This window comes from Gymnoscopelus braueri, assembly GCF_963280865.1.
Source record: "Gymnoscopelus braueri genome assembly, chromosome: 4".
NCBI classification, from domain to species: Eukaryota; Metazoa; Chordata; class Actinopteri; order Myctophiformes; family Myctophidae; genus Gymnoscopelus; species Gymnoscopelus braueri.
The window spans coordinates 31,645,827-31,661,418 of record NC_137605.1 but is presented as its reverse complement, the minus strand read 5'-3'; the positions used below and the strand labels follow the sequence as shown (position 1 = coordinate 31,661,418).

General features: G+C 43.3%; 2 protein-coding genes across 2 annotated transcripts in view; both read left to right on the top strand.

Annotated features, from left to right (window-relative positions):
- Positions 1 to 6,185, top strand: part of bbs9 (Bardet-Biedl syndrome 9) — a 226,504-nt gene extending 220,319 nt beyond the window's left edge. Inside the window, exon 22 of the mRNA XM_080425602.1 lies at positions 3,054 to 6,185. Coding sequence (XP_080281728.1) covers positions 3,054 to 3,598 — 545 coding nt within the window. The 3' untranslated portion in view covers positions 3,599 to 6,185. The remainder of the gene's footprint in view (positions 1 to 3,053) is intronic.
- Positions 6,186 to 10,395: 4,210 nt separating this feature from the next.
- bmper (BMP binding endothelial regulator) overlaps positions 10,396 to 15,592 on the top strand; it is a 30,885-nt gene continuing 25,688 nt past the window's right edge. The window contains exons 1-2 of the mRNA XM_080426726.1: positions 10,396 to 11,788; positions 14,374 to 14,459. Of these exons, the coding sequence (XP_080282852.1) occupies positions 11,551 to 11,788; positions 14,374 to 14,459 (324 nt within the window). The 5' untranslated portion in view covers positions 10,396 to 11,550. The remainder of the gene's footprint in view (positions 11,789 to 14,373; positions 14,460 to 15,592) is intronic.

Genomic DNA, 15,592 nt, shown 5'->3' with positions numbered 1-15,592 from the left:
AATGCATCTACATTCTACCTGTAGTGTTTTTCCAGGTCGTTGTGTTATGAGGGTGTAAAAATGTACCCTTATAAGTACACACAAATTGGCATATATCACTACAAACGAAAAGCAAAAATGTCCTGACAAATATCTTGTTTTAAGTCAACATTAACAAGTGAAGTATGGAACTATCTCTCTGACTCTCTCTTTATGTGTTTTTGCAGATGCCAACTTTCACAAACATAGACACCAACACACTTCATAAGTGCATTTACAATAAGCGTCACGCCTTCAACATCAAATGCACACAGAAACTGTATACAACCATGTTTCTGGTCCACGTTTCCATGGGAGACAAACTGAAATAACCCCGTCTGTGATGTATGTGAATGGCACAAGTCCCTCTGTCAGCATTTCCTCTGTGTGTCGGTAAAATACACTACTTTAATCTGTGACTGTAAAAGATCTAAAGGCACATGGGTGTGTGTGTGTGTGTGTGTGTGTGTGTGTGTGTGTGTGTGTGTGTGTGTGTGTGTGTGTGTGTGTGTGTGTGAGAGAACTGCTCATGTGAATATGTGCTTGCATGATGTGGTTGTATGTGTGAGTGAACCATTGATTGTATCCAAAGAACACTCCTAGCACTCCTCTCCTTGGTGTTAACCAAAGGGAAAGGGTGGTAGCTGGTAAAACAGTGTTAAAACAAAAGCTGCTCCCTTTTTAACAGGCCTACTTTTACTGTACCGCTTTACTGGCCCTGACACCCATTCACACAGCTCTGCTCCTCCCTTTAACCCATTCATATGGGTTCATAGGGCTTGATGATGTGATGTTTTTATGTTTTTGGGGGGTTATATTTTCCCTGAGTGTGTCTGTGTACGTGTGTGTACCTCGGGGTCATTCAAGTACATTCGTCGAATAGCGCATGCTTGTTCAACTGTAGTTGCACACAGCATCACACCGACAATGACAGTGGTATGTGCAGTATCAGCATCATGGCAGGCAGGGAGCTTATATTGCATTATTGTCTCCGCCAGGCCGAAAGGCATGGGAGAGTATGTTTTACCCCCTGTCCGTCCGTCCGTGTGTCCGTCCGTGTGTCTGTGTGTCCTGTCCGTGTGTTAACAGCTAATCTCCAGCACCGTTGGCCCGGTCGCTGCTAAACTGTACACACACACTCCCTGAATGCCCTCCCTGAACTCCCTGCCCCACATTTTTCACATGGGCCTGTCATAGCGCCACCAGGAGGCCGATTTGTACAAAACCCATTTTTTTCCCATTACTCCTACAGATTTTATCCAAAAGTCATGCAATTCGGTACACAATATCTCTATAGTCATGTGATCAACACGGATCTGTCCGATTTCCCATATTCCATCCTCATTGGCTAAGGTTGGCTTCCAAAGTTTGCAGGATTCGTTTTGAACAAAATGCCTGGCTCAAATCATGAACGCAGCTTGCGATTTCCGTGAAATTTCACACACACATTCCCACTAGGCCCTTTTCACATTGGCCTGTTATAGTGCCACCAGCAGGTCTAATTTAGCAAAACACATTTTTGGAACAAAATGCCTCAAATCATGAATGCAGCTGTTTTGCACTTTTTTTTAAATGACAAGACGAACTAAACAGTACTGTTTCATCTACCTTGTTTAGTGAGTTGAACACTGTTGGCCACCTGCACACAATAGCTGCCAACCGCCTCACTAAGTGACTGTAGGGTCATGTATAAAAAGAATACCACACACTCCACACACACTTCAGCCAAACCTCTGTAAGCCTGGCCTAGACGATTAGCCAGCTGATACTGACTCTACTGTGGAGTCACTAAACACACACACACACATGCTACACGTACACACACACACACACACACACACACACACACACACACACACACACACACACACACACACACACACACACACACACACACACACACACACACACACACACACACACACACACACACACACACTCTCTCTCCCTCTCTCTCTCCCAGTAAGCCCTCTCCTTTCTCATGGAGATAAGCACGTCTCATTGTTTGCAGACAACGGCGCTGTTATTATCTTATCAAAGAGCCAATCCAATCTGGAGGAGGAGGGGAGAGGGGCTGCTCAGAGTGGGGGTCTTTTGTAATGCAACAGGTGCCGTTGTCACTCAATTAGACTCGTTGTTAAAGATGTCTGAGAGCTTTACTGTTTGTGCTGGCATTGTGCTCGCCGTGTCTTAACCTCAGCCCATGGTACAAAACAATGGCGTCATCAGCGTAGGCCATTATGCAAACGTCAGTTAATCCCCTAACCCACTCATTACAGAACGAGGGGCCATTTGTCACGTGAATGATTTTGTTTACTGTATTGATGGAAATCAATGCTTGCCTGAGGGGGTGAAGTTGGAATGGATTTAGTTTTTCTTACTGTTTCTACTTACTTCCAACCTTAAACTCGAGTGATTGTTATAGAAAACAGATTGGTTGAAGTAGATGGAGATAATATTTATAAATGCACACATGGCTCATAGGCTTTTCATCACAGTGTTGCAATTCAAACTTCAAAATACAGACATTGTCATCAGCTTGAAATTAAAGTATTTTATCTCACAACATTTTCTTTAATCTTGTTTGACACTGTTGCTGTCGGACAGAAACCTTGTATCCCTGTATTCCAACTTTTTATGTTCTTTCGTATAGTAATGGCCTACTTTGTAAATAAGTTACTCAAAATTGCTCATGACAAGCTTGAAGATCTGTTATTTTTGCTATATTTTAAAATGTTTGAAAGTGAAAGCAAAAGTGGTTAATTGGGATTCTTTTAAATATTGAACCATTGAAAAGTATTGAGTAGCCTATTAAGTATTTGTGACTTAATAAAAACCACATTGGATCCATTGGAACACACGTTCTTTTTTCCCATTTCCTGAAAAGTAATAGATTTGGTAATACAAGGTTTCTGCCGGACAGCCACGATATGGTAAATATCTGATGACTTGTGAGGCCGATTTTCGCTGTGTACGTGTATGTGTACGTGTACGTGTGTATTTGTTCATCTCTTTCTCTCTCTGCCCACATACAGATAAGGAACCAAAGGAGAAGAAGGAGGCGGTCAAGGAGCCATCTGAGGTGGCGGTGATTGAGGAGAGCGCCGCAGTGGAAGAGCTGGCCAAGGAGGTGGTGAAGAAGGAGAAAAAGGAGCCCAAAGAGAAGAAGGAGGCTTCAAAGGAGAAGAAGGAGGTGGTCAAGGAGCCATCTGAGGTGGCGGTGATTGAGGAGAGCGCCGCAGTGGAAGAGCCGGCCAAGGAGGTGGTGAAGAAGGAGAAAAAGGAGCCCAAAGAGAAGAAGGAGGCTTCAAAGGAGAAGAAGGAGTCATCCAAGGACTCTAAAAAGGAGCCGAGCAAGGAGGCCAAAGAGCCCAAGGAGGAGGCCAAGAAGGAGTCAAAGAAGGAATCGTCTAAAGACTCCTCCAAGGAGAAGAAGGAGTCGTCCAAGGAGAAGAAGGAGAAAGACAGAGATAAGGAAGGGAAGGAACCCAGCAAGGAGGCAGTAGACAAAAAAGTGTCTAAGAAGTCATCAGTGAAGGTGAAAGAGAAGCAGAAAGAGCCAGAGGCTGGAGACGACTGATAGCAGCCATGCACTAATCACACACTGATATGCAGCACACACACACACTTACACAATAATCACACACTGATATGCAGCGCACACACACACTTACACTGGCATATAACGCCTGATTTATACTTAGTTTGCGTGTCAGTGACGTGAACCCCAAAAAAAAAAAAACTGATCTACAAGCTTTGTCATGCGTTGTGAGCTTGCAGATCGCTATTTCAGGTGCGCGACACAGTGTGCAAGAAAGTATAAATCAGGCATGACACTGATTGAGGCATGTGTACATACAGAGTAGTGGCTGTTTTATACACACACACACACACACACCGTTTTTCTTTCAGTCTGGGCTCACTGTATTCGACTGGACCACATCCGCTAGTTCTGGTGTCTGTGCTGAGCTGCGGTGGGAAGCACTGGACTCAGGGAGACCAAGGACGTAGGCAGCATCAGCAACCGTTCTCCCTTCCTCTCTTCCATCCTCCTCCCTCCCTTCTCCTTTAGCAGACACTCTTCCTCCTGCTTCCTCCTCCGCTCTTTCCCTGCGTCCCTGCTCCCGGGCCAGGGGAACCCACAGTGCTGCGCCTTGCTAATCCCTGACCCCCCCACCCAACCCGCCTACAGTACATACTGGCCATGCTTTGACGTCAGACCCTCCTCCCTCTTACCCTCCACCCCCCATCGCATGGCATCAGGCCTCCTCTCCCGAGCCTCCCCCGCACTGGGAATAAGAATAGCCGCTCGCTGGTCGGTCAGGTTCAGCCGCCCTACCACTTCCGGGTAAATTAAGGCCGCTTCAAACCCCTGAACCCCACACCCCCATAGTTTTTTTACATTGACAAAACAGATATTTAGCTACCGCAGGGGTTCAGTGTAACTGGCACTGACAGTACCCATGGCACATTGATGATGCTGCGGCAATTGAACCAACATTTCAGTTCCAGGACAGTCTTCTTTTAACTGCCAAATCTCCCCTGTTGCCCAACAGTGGCTGGAAGTTTCTAGATACAACGTGTTGGCAGAAGGTCGGATAAGAGAATGTCTTTTTTTTCCTTTTTTTAGAGTACGACCAGACACAACCCAGACCAGGTCACGTGACCAGGGAAAACTCCTGGCCTTTCATTACGATAGATTAGAAAGAATCTGTGAGTTCTGTTTCAGCATAGAATGTAACATTTGAAATAAGTGACAACTCCAATTACAAAATGTTTGATAACACTATACCGACTGGAAACGTTACGCTCTAGAGATATTTTTAAAGGGATGTACAGTATAGCATTTTGAGTTTGAGTAGAGCTCTTTACCCCACAGACACGCACACACACACACACGCACACGCACACACACTCACACACTCAGTACATACATACTATATATTTAACTCTAAAGTCTTTTGCCCTGTATTTCCAGCCAGCCTCTGAGCTCATAGACCACGGCCATAGAGGAACGCTGTGCCAGCTCAACCAATGACAATCCAAGCAACTGTGTCTTTGTACGTCTATTGGTACTGTACTCTATAACTCGTCTGTTCCATGTACGGTTACCAAAATCTTTTGGCTCAATGTCCAGACTGTCCACCAGACATTCTTTTTTAGCTAACCACACAAAAGCTATGCTTGTGGGGAAATGTGGGTTGAACCTAGCGCTGTTGGTGTGACTACTGAAAGCCACATGTGAAACCTGCTGCTCTTTTGCTAAAAGGTGAAATACTTTTCCCTGCAAGAAAGCAACGTTCTGTGTGTGATCAGCAACGTTGCCACAGTGCGTCCTTTCCCATTGTAAGCTAGGCGAATAAAGAAGCCAGCTCTGTAAAACTGAGGTTTGAGGTGGACACTGGGCCTTAGAGTTGAAACTATGAAACGACTGAGTCTGTTTTCTACCATTGCTGTTCTACCGTACCGGGTACATTCTGAGCCTTTTGTTTCTGGCCACATCAGCAGGGTTAACTGTATTTAGCACTGTCTTGTCTTCTTCATTTACTGTGACCGTTACACCTGAAAAAAAAGGTATGTCTGTGTGTTGTCTTTGTGTTTCTCCTGAGAGGTCAGGACAGTCTGTGACCAAAATGTAGAAGCTGTCACACCAGTGAAAGGGACTTGTTACTCTCTTTTCTTGTTTTTCTTTCTGTGCTCTTGTGTAAACTTCCTTGTGCATAGAGCAAGGTCAATTGAAGATTTTGTAACTGTTTAATTTGTTGCTGTTTAATTTGGCAACAGGTCTGTTTGTACATGTAGACCTTTGAAGCGGCATGGTACAAGGACTGTAGATATTGTTTGACGCCTGCCAACTCTCTCTCTCCCTCTTTCTCTCGTTTGCCCCCCCCCCCTCCCCCCACCATCTCTCTGTTTCTGCATCACTGCGTTTTTCTCTCACTTTCCTATTACTCTTTCTGTCTCTCTCTCTTCTAGTTTCTCTCACATGCAACGACCACTTTGTCTTTCTTCTACTATTTTGCTCCTCTCTCCCATTGCTCTGTCAAACAACTCTGCACAGAAATGTTCTGGTGTCAAGAACCACATCAACCAAACATTGTTACACACCCTATTGTAAAATAAGCCAACAACAAAAAATAAACAAACAATAATAATGAAACTGTAACTGTGCCACAGCACTTTTAAGAGAATGTAATAAAAACAGATGTGCATTTTTAGACTTTTAGAAATTACTGGCTCTGTGTGCGTTCATTTTAACAGTGTTCTCCCATAAGTCCTAAGATATTCAGAGGATAGTTGTTGTAATACTCATGCCATTACAGAGAAAAGAAAGGGTCCACATAAACATCTTAATGCTATCTTTCCTTACTGTGCAAAGCAGCAAACAGACAGTTACAGCTGGGTCTTCCACAAGAGGAACACATGTAGAAGTTACTACATTAGCAAAGAGGTGTTGTTTGTGTTTTAACAACGTTTAGCTTATGAGCTATTGATCACGGAAGTTCAAGTCTGTGAACATATTTCCACAACATTACTACGGAAGAATTGTCGAACCATTTTCCAAATAAGACACATTAGACATCAAATGTCACACCATACAAGCTGTGCCTTTTACAGCAATGTTAATTTGGCTGTGGCTTCCCATCTCTGTACGTTTTACAGAATAACAGTGTGGTGGAATGTCCTTCCTAATAACCAAATGTACGCTTTTTGACCCCTCACAGATATAAAGAACTGTGCATGAACTCTGCATGTGTGTGTGGAAAGTGTGACACGTAGGACGGAGATCCCAATGTCTCACCTGAAACTACAAACAACGTCACCTCCAAGAAGCCCCCCGTCACAGTTGAGACCTATTGGGACGTCGGACGTGGCTCCTGGCCTAGCTGGCCAGGACACAGGGTTAAAGGCTGGACTGGTTCTAAGATCAACTGTGTGAAAGAGACGGCCCTGAAGATGATGCCATCTTTTCTACAATGACAGCCAATCAGCCCAATTAATTAAAGGTGTTACTGCTGCACCAGAGCGACCCCACGCCACACCTCACTGCCACAACGGCCTCCACGGAATGGATGGTTATGAAGTTTTGCCTTTCCAACAAAGTCACACCTCTTTCAAAGTCACTTGTGTTTCAAAGTGGAATCCAAGTATTGTACTTTTTATTGATAGGACATTGCTTAAGTGATTACTTTGAATATATATTTTTTCCATAGATTGAATGATGAATTTCAGTTAATCAGTTAATGGCCACTTTTTTCCCACCCAAACTGCATATTATTGTAAACAGACATTACTGCTGCTCATTTCCTATAGACAACTGGATCTTTACCCCTAGAGCTCTGAACCAGACATGGCTGTGTGTTGAGCACACATTATGGGGATTGAACATTGTGACCCTTCAGATACACCAAGCCACTCTGCCGCCCACAGACAGCTGAGTGTAACACCCCCTCCTCCTCTCCAGAGCTCCAGGCCAGACCTGCCGTCTGCATGCGGCCTTAACCCGGGGGCAGCCGGTCTCCGCCTATCGTCTACAGTCGGCAGGCATCACAATGCTGCACCAGGTCTGAAGAGCTGGAAGAGAGCCTGTCTGAGTCTCTACACTGCAAAATCCTGAGTGTAATAGACGGGCTTTACAATGTAGGGAATATAATTCACCGGCTCCCTCTTTGTTTGAAACGGGATCCCAAAAGCCAGGCTCAGACGGCACCACCGTCGCAGTCATTTCAGAAATATCTTCTCACCAGGAGACATCTCCCCTTGAGAGGTGCGCTCTCAATTTCCATGCATTTGGAGCCCTGAAAATGACGTACTATTCAATACATCAATATGTTAGGTTGTGGGAAACATCTGTGTGTCACTAGTTGTCATAGTTTCATAGTTTTCACAGGACAACCGATATCAATATAAAATAAACATGCATCCTTTTTATTAGAACCCTGAGGTAAAAGGTTCAATTCCGTAAGAGCCAGTCTATGTCAATGAGCAAGGCACTGAATTCCTTTGTTCATTCATTGGCCCATAAATCATTCTGGATTAGAATCAGGTCAGCTAAAAAACCTGAAATGTTAAATGGGAATTTTATTTAAAAGTGCAGGTTGGCATGTGGGCTCATTCATCAACATCATCGCCCCACTGCACTAACACGGGCGTTATTTGGTCCCTACGGAGTGGGAGGAGGGTCATTTAGGGGCAAGTTAAATACCTGTTGAAACTCCATCTCCAGCGCAGTAGGGGCAGTGTTGCCATGTCTGCTTATTATAAGCGACTTTGGGCTTGTTTTTCTGTAAAGCTTGTAAATATTGGTAATTGCTGGTTGTTTTTTTGGGGGTTGTTTTAAAATTGTAATTATTTGGGCTTGCTTCCAATTTTTTGGTATTATTGCTTAAACCAGTTCTCAAACATTTACATGTAAAGGACTGAAGGACGCCCAAATTAATGTATTTCTCTGCAGACCCCCCCATCTGAAAAAAGATTTAACTTTCAAATATAGTCCAAATATTTCACATTTTATTTTCAAGAACGTTTTGAAAATAGCAGATCTACATTGGCTATAATAGCTAATAAAGTGCTCATGTGGCTCTAGTGGCTTCTTTTGGGCTTGTTTTTATACACCTGGCTGCTTATTTCTCCCACAAACTCTGGCAACACTGAGTAGGAGGCAAGTCAGCGAAATTGCTTGGGTACTCTTTGGCGCCATCTAGCGGCTAATATTGATGAAATACCAACTTTGAGCATTGCATGCTGCAGTCTCTCAGTCATCCACACTATAAATGCACTCATCAGGGCTGTCCTGTCCCTCGTGGCATGTTTACAATGCGAAGTAACAAGAGTAACCCAATTAGATAAAAGAAAGCATCACTGCCTGACAGCGCTGAGGCCAGTAAAACCGGGCTGGGTCATAATTGTGTCTTTGAAGACACTCTTTCCCTTCCCATACAGGCTATGGGCAGTGTTGCCATGTTCGCTTATTATAAGCGACTTTGGGCTTCTTTTTCTGTAAAGTTGCTTGTAAATGTTGGTAGTTGCGGGTTGCGTTTGTTTGTGCTTGTTTCTAAATTGTACTTGTTTATTTAAAATGTTTAAATTATCAATTAAACCAGTGGTTCTCAAATATTTTCATGAAAATGTTTTGTGCCAGGGAGCATTTGTGCTGTTAGAATGTTAAAAAAGAATCCACATATTAGGCCTACACATTTTATTGCAAGAGTTTTTGAAAATAGCAGATTTACAAGTTCACAACGCGTCGCATCCTGTGAGCTTGTAGATTGGCTATTTTCTAATAGTCAATATAAGTGCTTTAAATGTTGCTTCTTTTCGGCTTGTTTTACGAGACCTGTGTGCTTGTTTCTCTCGCAAAACCTGGCAACACTGGCTATGGGAGATTCTGCGGGCGCTTAAAGTGTGAGCGCTTTAAAAAGGTGTCGCTTTTCTAAATCTAACACAGTGACAGCATAATGTAACGCAATCCGCTTAAAAAAACGATCCTCACAAACCAAGTTCACCAGCAAATAATAGAGTAAAATGTAAGAGATGCTAGTTTATTCTTCAGAGTGACGCGTTTCGTTTGAAAGGGTTATAAATTATCTCGCCTAAATTATAGCAGTAGAAATAACGTGCAAATGCATGATGGTAAACAACTTCATATCCATGAGGCTACAACCTGCACTAACCTCTAGTCTGCCTACCCAGTGGTGGAAAGTAATTAAGTACATGTACTCAAGTACTATACTTAAGTACAATTTTGAGGTATTTTTACTTTCTTCAGTAATTACAATTTTCAATACTTTTTACTTCTACCCCACTACACCTCAGAGGAAAATGTTAATGTTGTAGGCCTACTTTTACTCCACTACAATTATATGAAAACTTTATAGCTACTAGTAACTTTGTAGATTTTGATTATTATTACAAAACATACATTATTATTATTATTAGGCTATTACAAAACATACATTAACCACTTCAGCCCTAGCCTATATACTTTTCGACCATTTGTAGATTTGCTATTTTCAAAAGATTTTATACATTTTATACATTTGAAAACTTGTGAAATTGGACATTCTGCATAATGAGAACTACTTTCTACTTCTGGTATAGGCTACTTTAAGTACATTTTGATACCAATACTTTTGTACTTTTACTCAAGTAAATGTTGAATTCCGGACTTTTACTAGTAAGAGTACCTCTACATTGCAGTATTGATACTTTTACTTAAGCAAAAACATTTGAGTACTTCTTCCATCACTGTGCCGACCCGGTTTTGGCACCGCTGGTGTGTTTAGGGAGCTCAGACTCAGAGTGGACACGTGAAGCAGCGCATGTACTGTCGCTACTCGGGCTTGTTAGTTGTGAAACGGGATCCGATAGCAGTAGGTGGGTCTGTCTCTCTCCAACACACACACACACACACACACACACACACACACACACACACACACACACACACACACACACACACACACACACAGCGGTATTGTGTGTGCCGAAGGAGAAGAAAGTTGAATAGCCGTGGCGAGCAGCAAAGCGGCGGGACAGATTTGGACGTCAAAATTGCTGCGGATTATTAAACCCCCCGGCGACGATTTGAATAACGAGGGGCCGTTCTACTACGGACGCATTTGGAGGAGGTCCCTGCACTGCACCCTGCGGTGATGTTTAACTGAAGTAGCAGGGTTTCTGTTACACTGGCATCGGCTGATGACTGAGATCGGCACTAATATAGCCTTGGTACAGAGGAGAGAGAGAGACCCTGCAAACTAACAGCTTGGTACAGAGGAGAGAGAGAGACCCTGCAAACAGCTTGGTACAGAGGAGAGAGAGACCCTGCAAACAGCGTGGTACAGAGGAGGGAGAGACTCTGCAAACAGCTTGGTACAGAGGAGAGAGAGACCCTGCAAACAGCTTGGTACTACAGAGGAGAGAGAGACCCTGCAAACAGCTGCTCCACGCCGGATCGTTGAGAGCATCAACGTGCGAAGCGGACCCAGGATTCTGGCCGCAAACATAGGCTCTTCCAGGCAGATAAGGAATCTATAGCCTCGGTTATAGGCTGTTTTTAGAAATACTCGCTTACTTTTTAGTGGACGGTTTTAGGCTACTCTTGATTATTTATTTATTTTCCTTTTCATAAATATAGGCTAATTCGGAAAATTGATTTTATTTATGTTATTATTATTTTTGGGATGCTTTCTGTGGCTTGACTGAGGGCAGATATCATTTTTGTTGTATTTATTTACCCATCCACACAACCAGGGCATTGATTGGACTCGAGACTTATCTGTGGAACTGTTGATCTCTGCACGGTCGGACACTTGTTTTTGGGGCCATGCAAGAGCGCTTAAAGAGGCTGGAGGAGGCGACATGACTGTCACCTTTGTCATTGTAATGTGTATGTGTCAGATGGCCGAGGAGGACACGCCACCACATCGTTTTACATTTTCACAAAGTTAAGTTTATATGCGTTGGAACAGAACGAGCTACAGAGGAACTGGATGGGAGCAATTACCGTCATTGGTGGATTTCCTCTGAATGTGCTTTCATCATCATCATCACAACAAAAAACAACTGTTTGGATTTCAGTTTTACATTTATTTTGTTATTTTCGACCCGTTTTCCCCCCCGATCTTTATTTTCCCCGGGACCGAATTTAGGATGCTGTTACACAGCTTCTCAAGCGTCTTAACGGTTCACTCTCACATCACCTGCATTTTTTTATTTTTACTTTTATTATTCCAAATGCCAGGGTCCTCTACGCCATTAATTACAGGTAAGATTCAAGTCATTATTTCGGTTTACAAAAAGAACATTCAACGTGCGTAAAAGTTGCCCATATCAGGACATTTACGCACATTGGTTCTCAAAGTGGGGTCCGGGGACCCCCAGAGGTTCCAGGGGGTCCCCAACTTTAAGTAGTTAATGTAGCATCGCAATAATTTCAACCACTTTAAATCTATTTGCACATTGGCTATTCAAAAATAGCAGATCTACAAGCTCACAGCGCATCACTTTGTGCCGCGCTGCGAGCTTGCATAGAAAAATATCGAAAATGTTTGGAATTCTTTGAATAAATAATTTTTCAGATGGGGGGTCCGCGCCCAAATATATCAATTTGGGGGTCCTTGGCATGAAAAAGTTTGAAAATACCTAATAGATCTACAATTTTTTTAAATCCGAAAATGTGTGCATATCTTTTTTTTAAAGCGAACATTTTTAACTCAAATATTTGCTTCTGGGGGTCCCTGGCACAACAGATGGGGGGGGGGGGATCCGTGGCCAAATAAATATCAATTTGGGGGCAGAGCAGGCGTGGGTCCGTAGGCCTATATAGCTTTGAGTCCGGTCTGTTTCAACCCTCTCTGCCCGACGGCTATAGCCTACTAACGTGAAACACAATTCACTTCACCTGCAACATTCTGACAAGCTTCACCAAACATCTGCCACGGACACTTCTGCTGCCACGGGCTCCTTTTGAAATCCGTTGACAGGCGCATTGCATCATAGGCTATCGCTGTTTGCCTTGCAGCACTGTTGAGAAATGAGTAGAATAGGTCTGGGTCTATATCATATACAGGTCCAGCCCAATACATCCATTATAATAGTGCCGCCTTATCGTTATCGTTGGACAAACATCAGAATGACTTAAAGAACAGCGTTTTCTATTAGTGGGCATCAGCTGAGGAGGAGGTTATATACCTTCTTTAGGTCTAATCCCAAGGATTACATTCCCATATAACGCCTTGTTACCACCAGGTATTCCAAATATGCACTACTATCTAGCTCGCCCATGCGGGTCTCACATTTTATGCACTAATATCTAGCCCAGTGCGCGGTGCACATTTTCATGACAAGGACCCCCAAAATGATTTGGCCGCGGACCCCGTTGTGCCAGGGAGGGGCTCAGGGGCCAAATAGATATATATCTTTTTAAATACAAATTATTAAAATAATAATAAATAAAAATATCTGAGCTTGTAGATGATAGGTCTGTTTTCGAATAACAGAAGTATAGGTCTATTAATGAGGGTTAAAGTGGTTAAACTAATCAAACTAATTTAGCTGTGGACCCCCTGGAAACCCCTCAATGTCCCCATGGGGGGCCCCCAGACCGGCGGACCCCACTTTTAGCCTATCCGCTGTCTCGCACTCGCGCGGTTAAACGACCGGTTGAAGCCAGGTTACACTGCTTTAAGTGAGATGGAATTGAGAGGAAAGTTGGCGGCTGCCAGGAGCCAAGCGCACGCTGCCGCCGCAGCAGGTGAAAAGAGCTTGATGAATAAACAACTTGTATTCATTCATCTGGCTTTTTCAAAGCGGGAGAAGGCGTCGCTACGCGGACTGAGGCGAGGCGAGAGTGTTGGGTTTCCCCCTCAATCACTTACAGCCGTGCTGGTTTAATTACACGCGAAGGTTGTAAATGTTACAGTCGTCGCGGAGTCTGCGGGGTTTGTCTGCTCCCCGAATTAAAAGGTTGACTATCTTATGAAGTCCTGCAGACAGCTGCCGACTGACTGCACCAAGACAACACAAGTCACTTCTATAGGCCTAATGTGGATATACCTTGAGGGTGTCTAGCCCATTTCTATTTCCCTTATGCAGGCTACATATTATATTACAACGTATACGTTTTTAAGGCCAAGGACCCCCTAGCTTAGAGAGAGATGAAGCAGGGACCCCCTCTATATTGTTTAACATTGTGTTTCAGATTAAACTTTTTTTTTTTTACTTGGTCTGCTCTTTTTCCCCTCTACACCTATACACCTCTTTGGCAAAAATAGCCGATCTACAAGCTCACAACAGATCTGCTATGTTTGCTATAGTTCTCCTCAGAAAAGGGATGCTAGGGTTCAAGTGGTTAATGTATTAAAAAAAATCTTATCACAAAGATTTGGCAGCCCCCCTGTAGTAACTCTGACTGAGGACCCCCTAGGGGACCCCCTGTTGAAGACCCCTGCCCTAGAGCCACACTGTTAGAACCTTATTGCTAATACTTGCCTGTATAGTCTGCTAAGCCTACTCATTTATTGCTGACCAATAATTCCCGCATTTAGGACTAGCCTATTACATAGCATATTTATATTTTTGGTATTTATTTTATTTGTGTGTGAAATTTTATTCCAGTCAGTGTCAAAGTCATTGCGTCAGGGTACATAACTATTATCTTCAAAATGCATGTAGGGCCTGGGCCTACCCAGAGAAGGGCCAAGTTTGGGATAAGACTGCCAATTAAAAACAAAATATTGTGGTGTTTCGTGTGCACAAAGATTAATGAAGCATTCCTAAGTTAAATGCTCTCTTTTCAATATTTCATGAAAAGCTATAGTCTAATGTCAATGTGTCACCTGTCCTTCACAGGTACTGAAGCCAGCTGCGAGAATGAGGGAGAAGTGTTGCACATCCCCAACATCACTGACAACCCCTGCATCACCTGCGCCTGCTTGGTAAGAAAGAAGATAAATGATTATTTATTTATTGTTTAAATTAACTATGGATGAAGATTTAGCCAAATGGTTATTTGTTCCTTTGACATTGAGTTATTGCGGCCCATTTGTTCTTGGCACGTGTGAGCTGCATAAGAACACAACTGATCTTTGCGCTTGATATTTGCTTTGGTCTAGCCAAATGGACCGAACACATTAGAGATTACCTATATGTAGTACTGATACATTTATTTGTTAAGTGATTATTTTGGCTTGATTGAGTGGTCTTTATCGCTAGGTTGCAAGATGTGTAAGAAGAACAGGGTAGTAACATATTTTGTCCATGTACAAAAGAAGAAACAAATCTCAGTGAGAAGGGGTTTAGTTTTTTAAAACGAGCCCCTGTCGTCATGCTGTCTTGGCCAGGCCTGGTTGTTAAAATCAGCCTACAAAATGTTAAAGGACAAGTCTTTCCTGGAACATGTGCTCTTTGACCCCTGGCCATGCCCTGCTGTGAAGGTCATTGTTTTAGGGGATGAGAATGGAAGCGAGAAGCTTTTCTGTGTCAGTGCATTGACACCGGCTGAGAGTGAGGCTGCGCCACAGCGTGTTTTGTCTTTCAGGAGCCTCTTTAAAATGTGTCATGTGGCCAGAGGCACCGTTTAAACATTTGGGATTTTACTTTGACGGCTGTTTCCCCTATGTGAACCAGAGAGCTGGCCTGGAGTGAACTGGAGGTGTGTGTGTGTGTGTGTGTGTGTGTGTGTGTGTGTGTGTGTGTGTGTGTGTGTGTGTGTGTGTGTGTGTGTGTGTGTGTGTGTGTGTGTGTGTGTGTGTGTGTGTGTGTGTGTGTGTGTGTGTGTGTGTGTGTGTGTGCATACACACACATACACACACGCATGCTTGTGTGTAGGCATATATGCACAAGTGTTTATGTTGATATATATATATATATATATATATATATATATATATATATAATAAAATATATAACATTTGGCTTATGTCACTACTAGCGTTCTAATGTTAATGTTAATGTTAATCGGTGCAAAATGTCGCAAAGCGGCCTGGAAATCTAGGTGTGAAGGCTGCACAGCGGCCTGAACATCTAGTAGATATACCGTATATATACTCCAGGCGCCTACACCATTCCC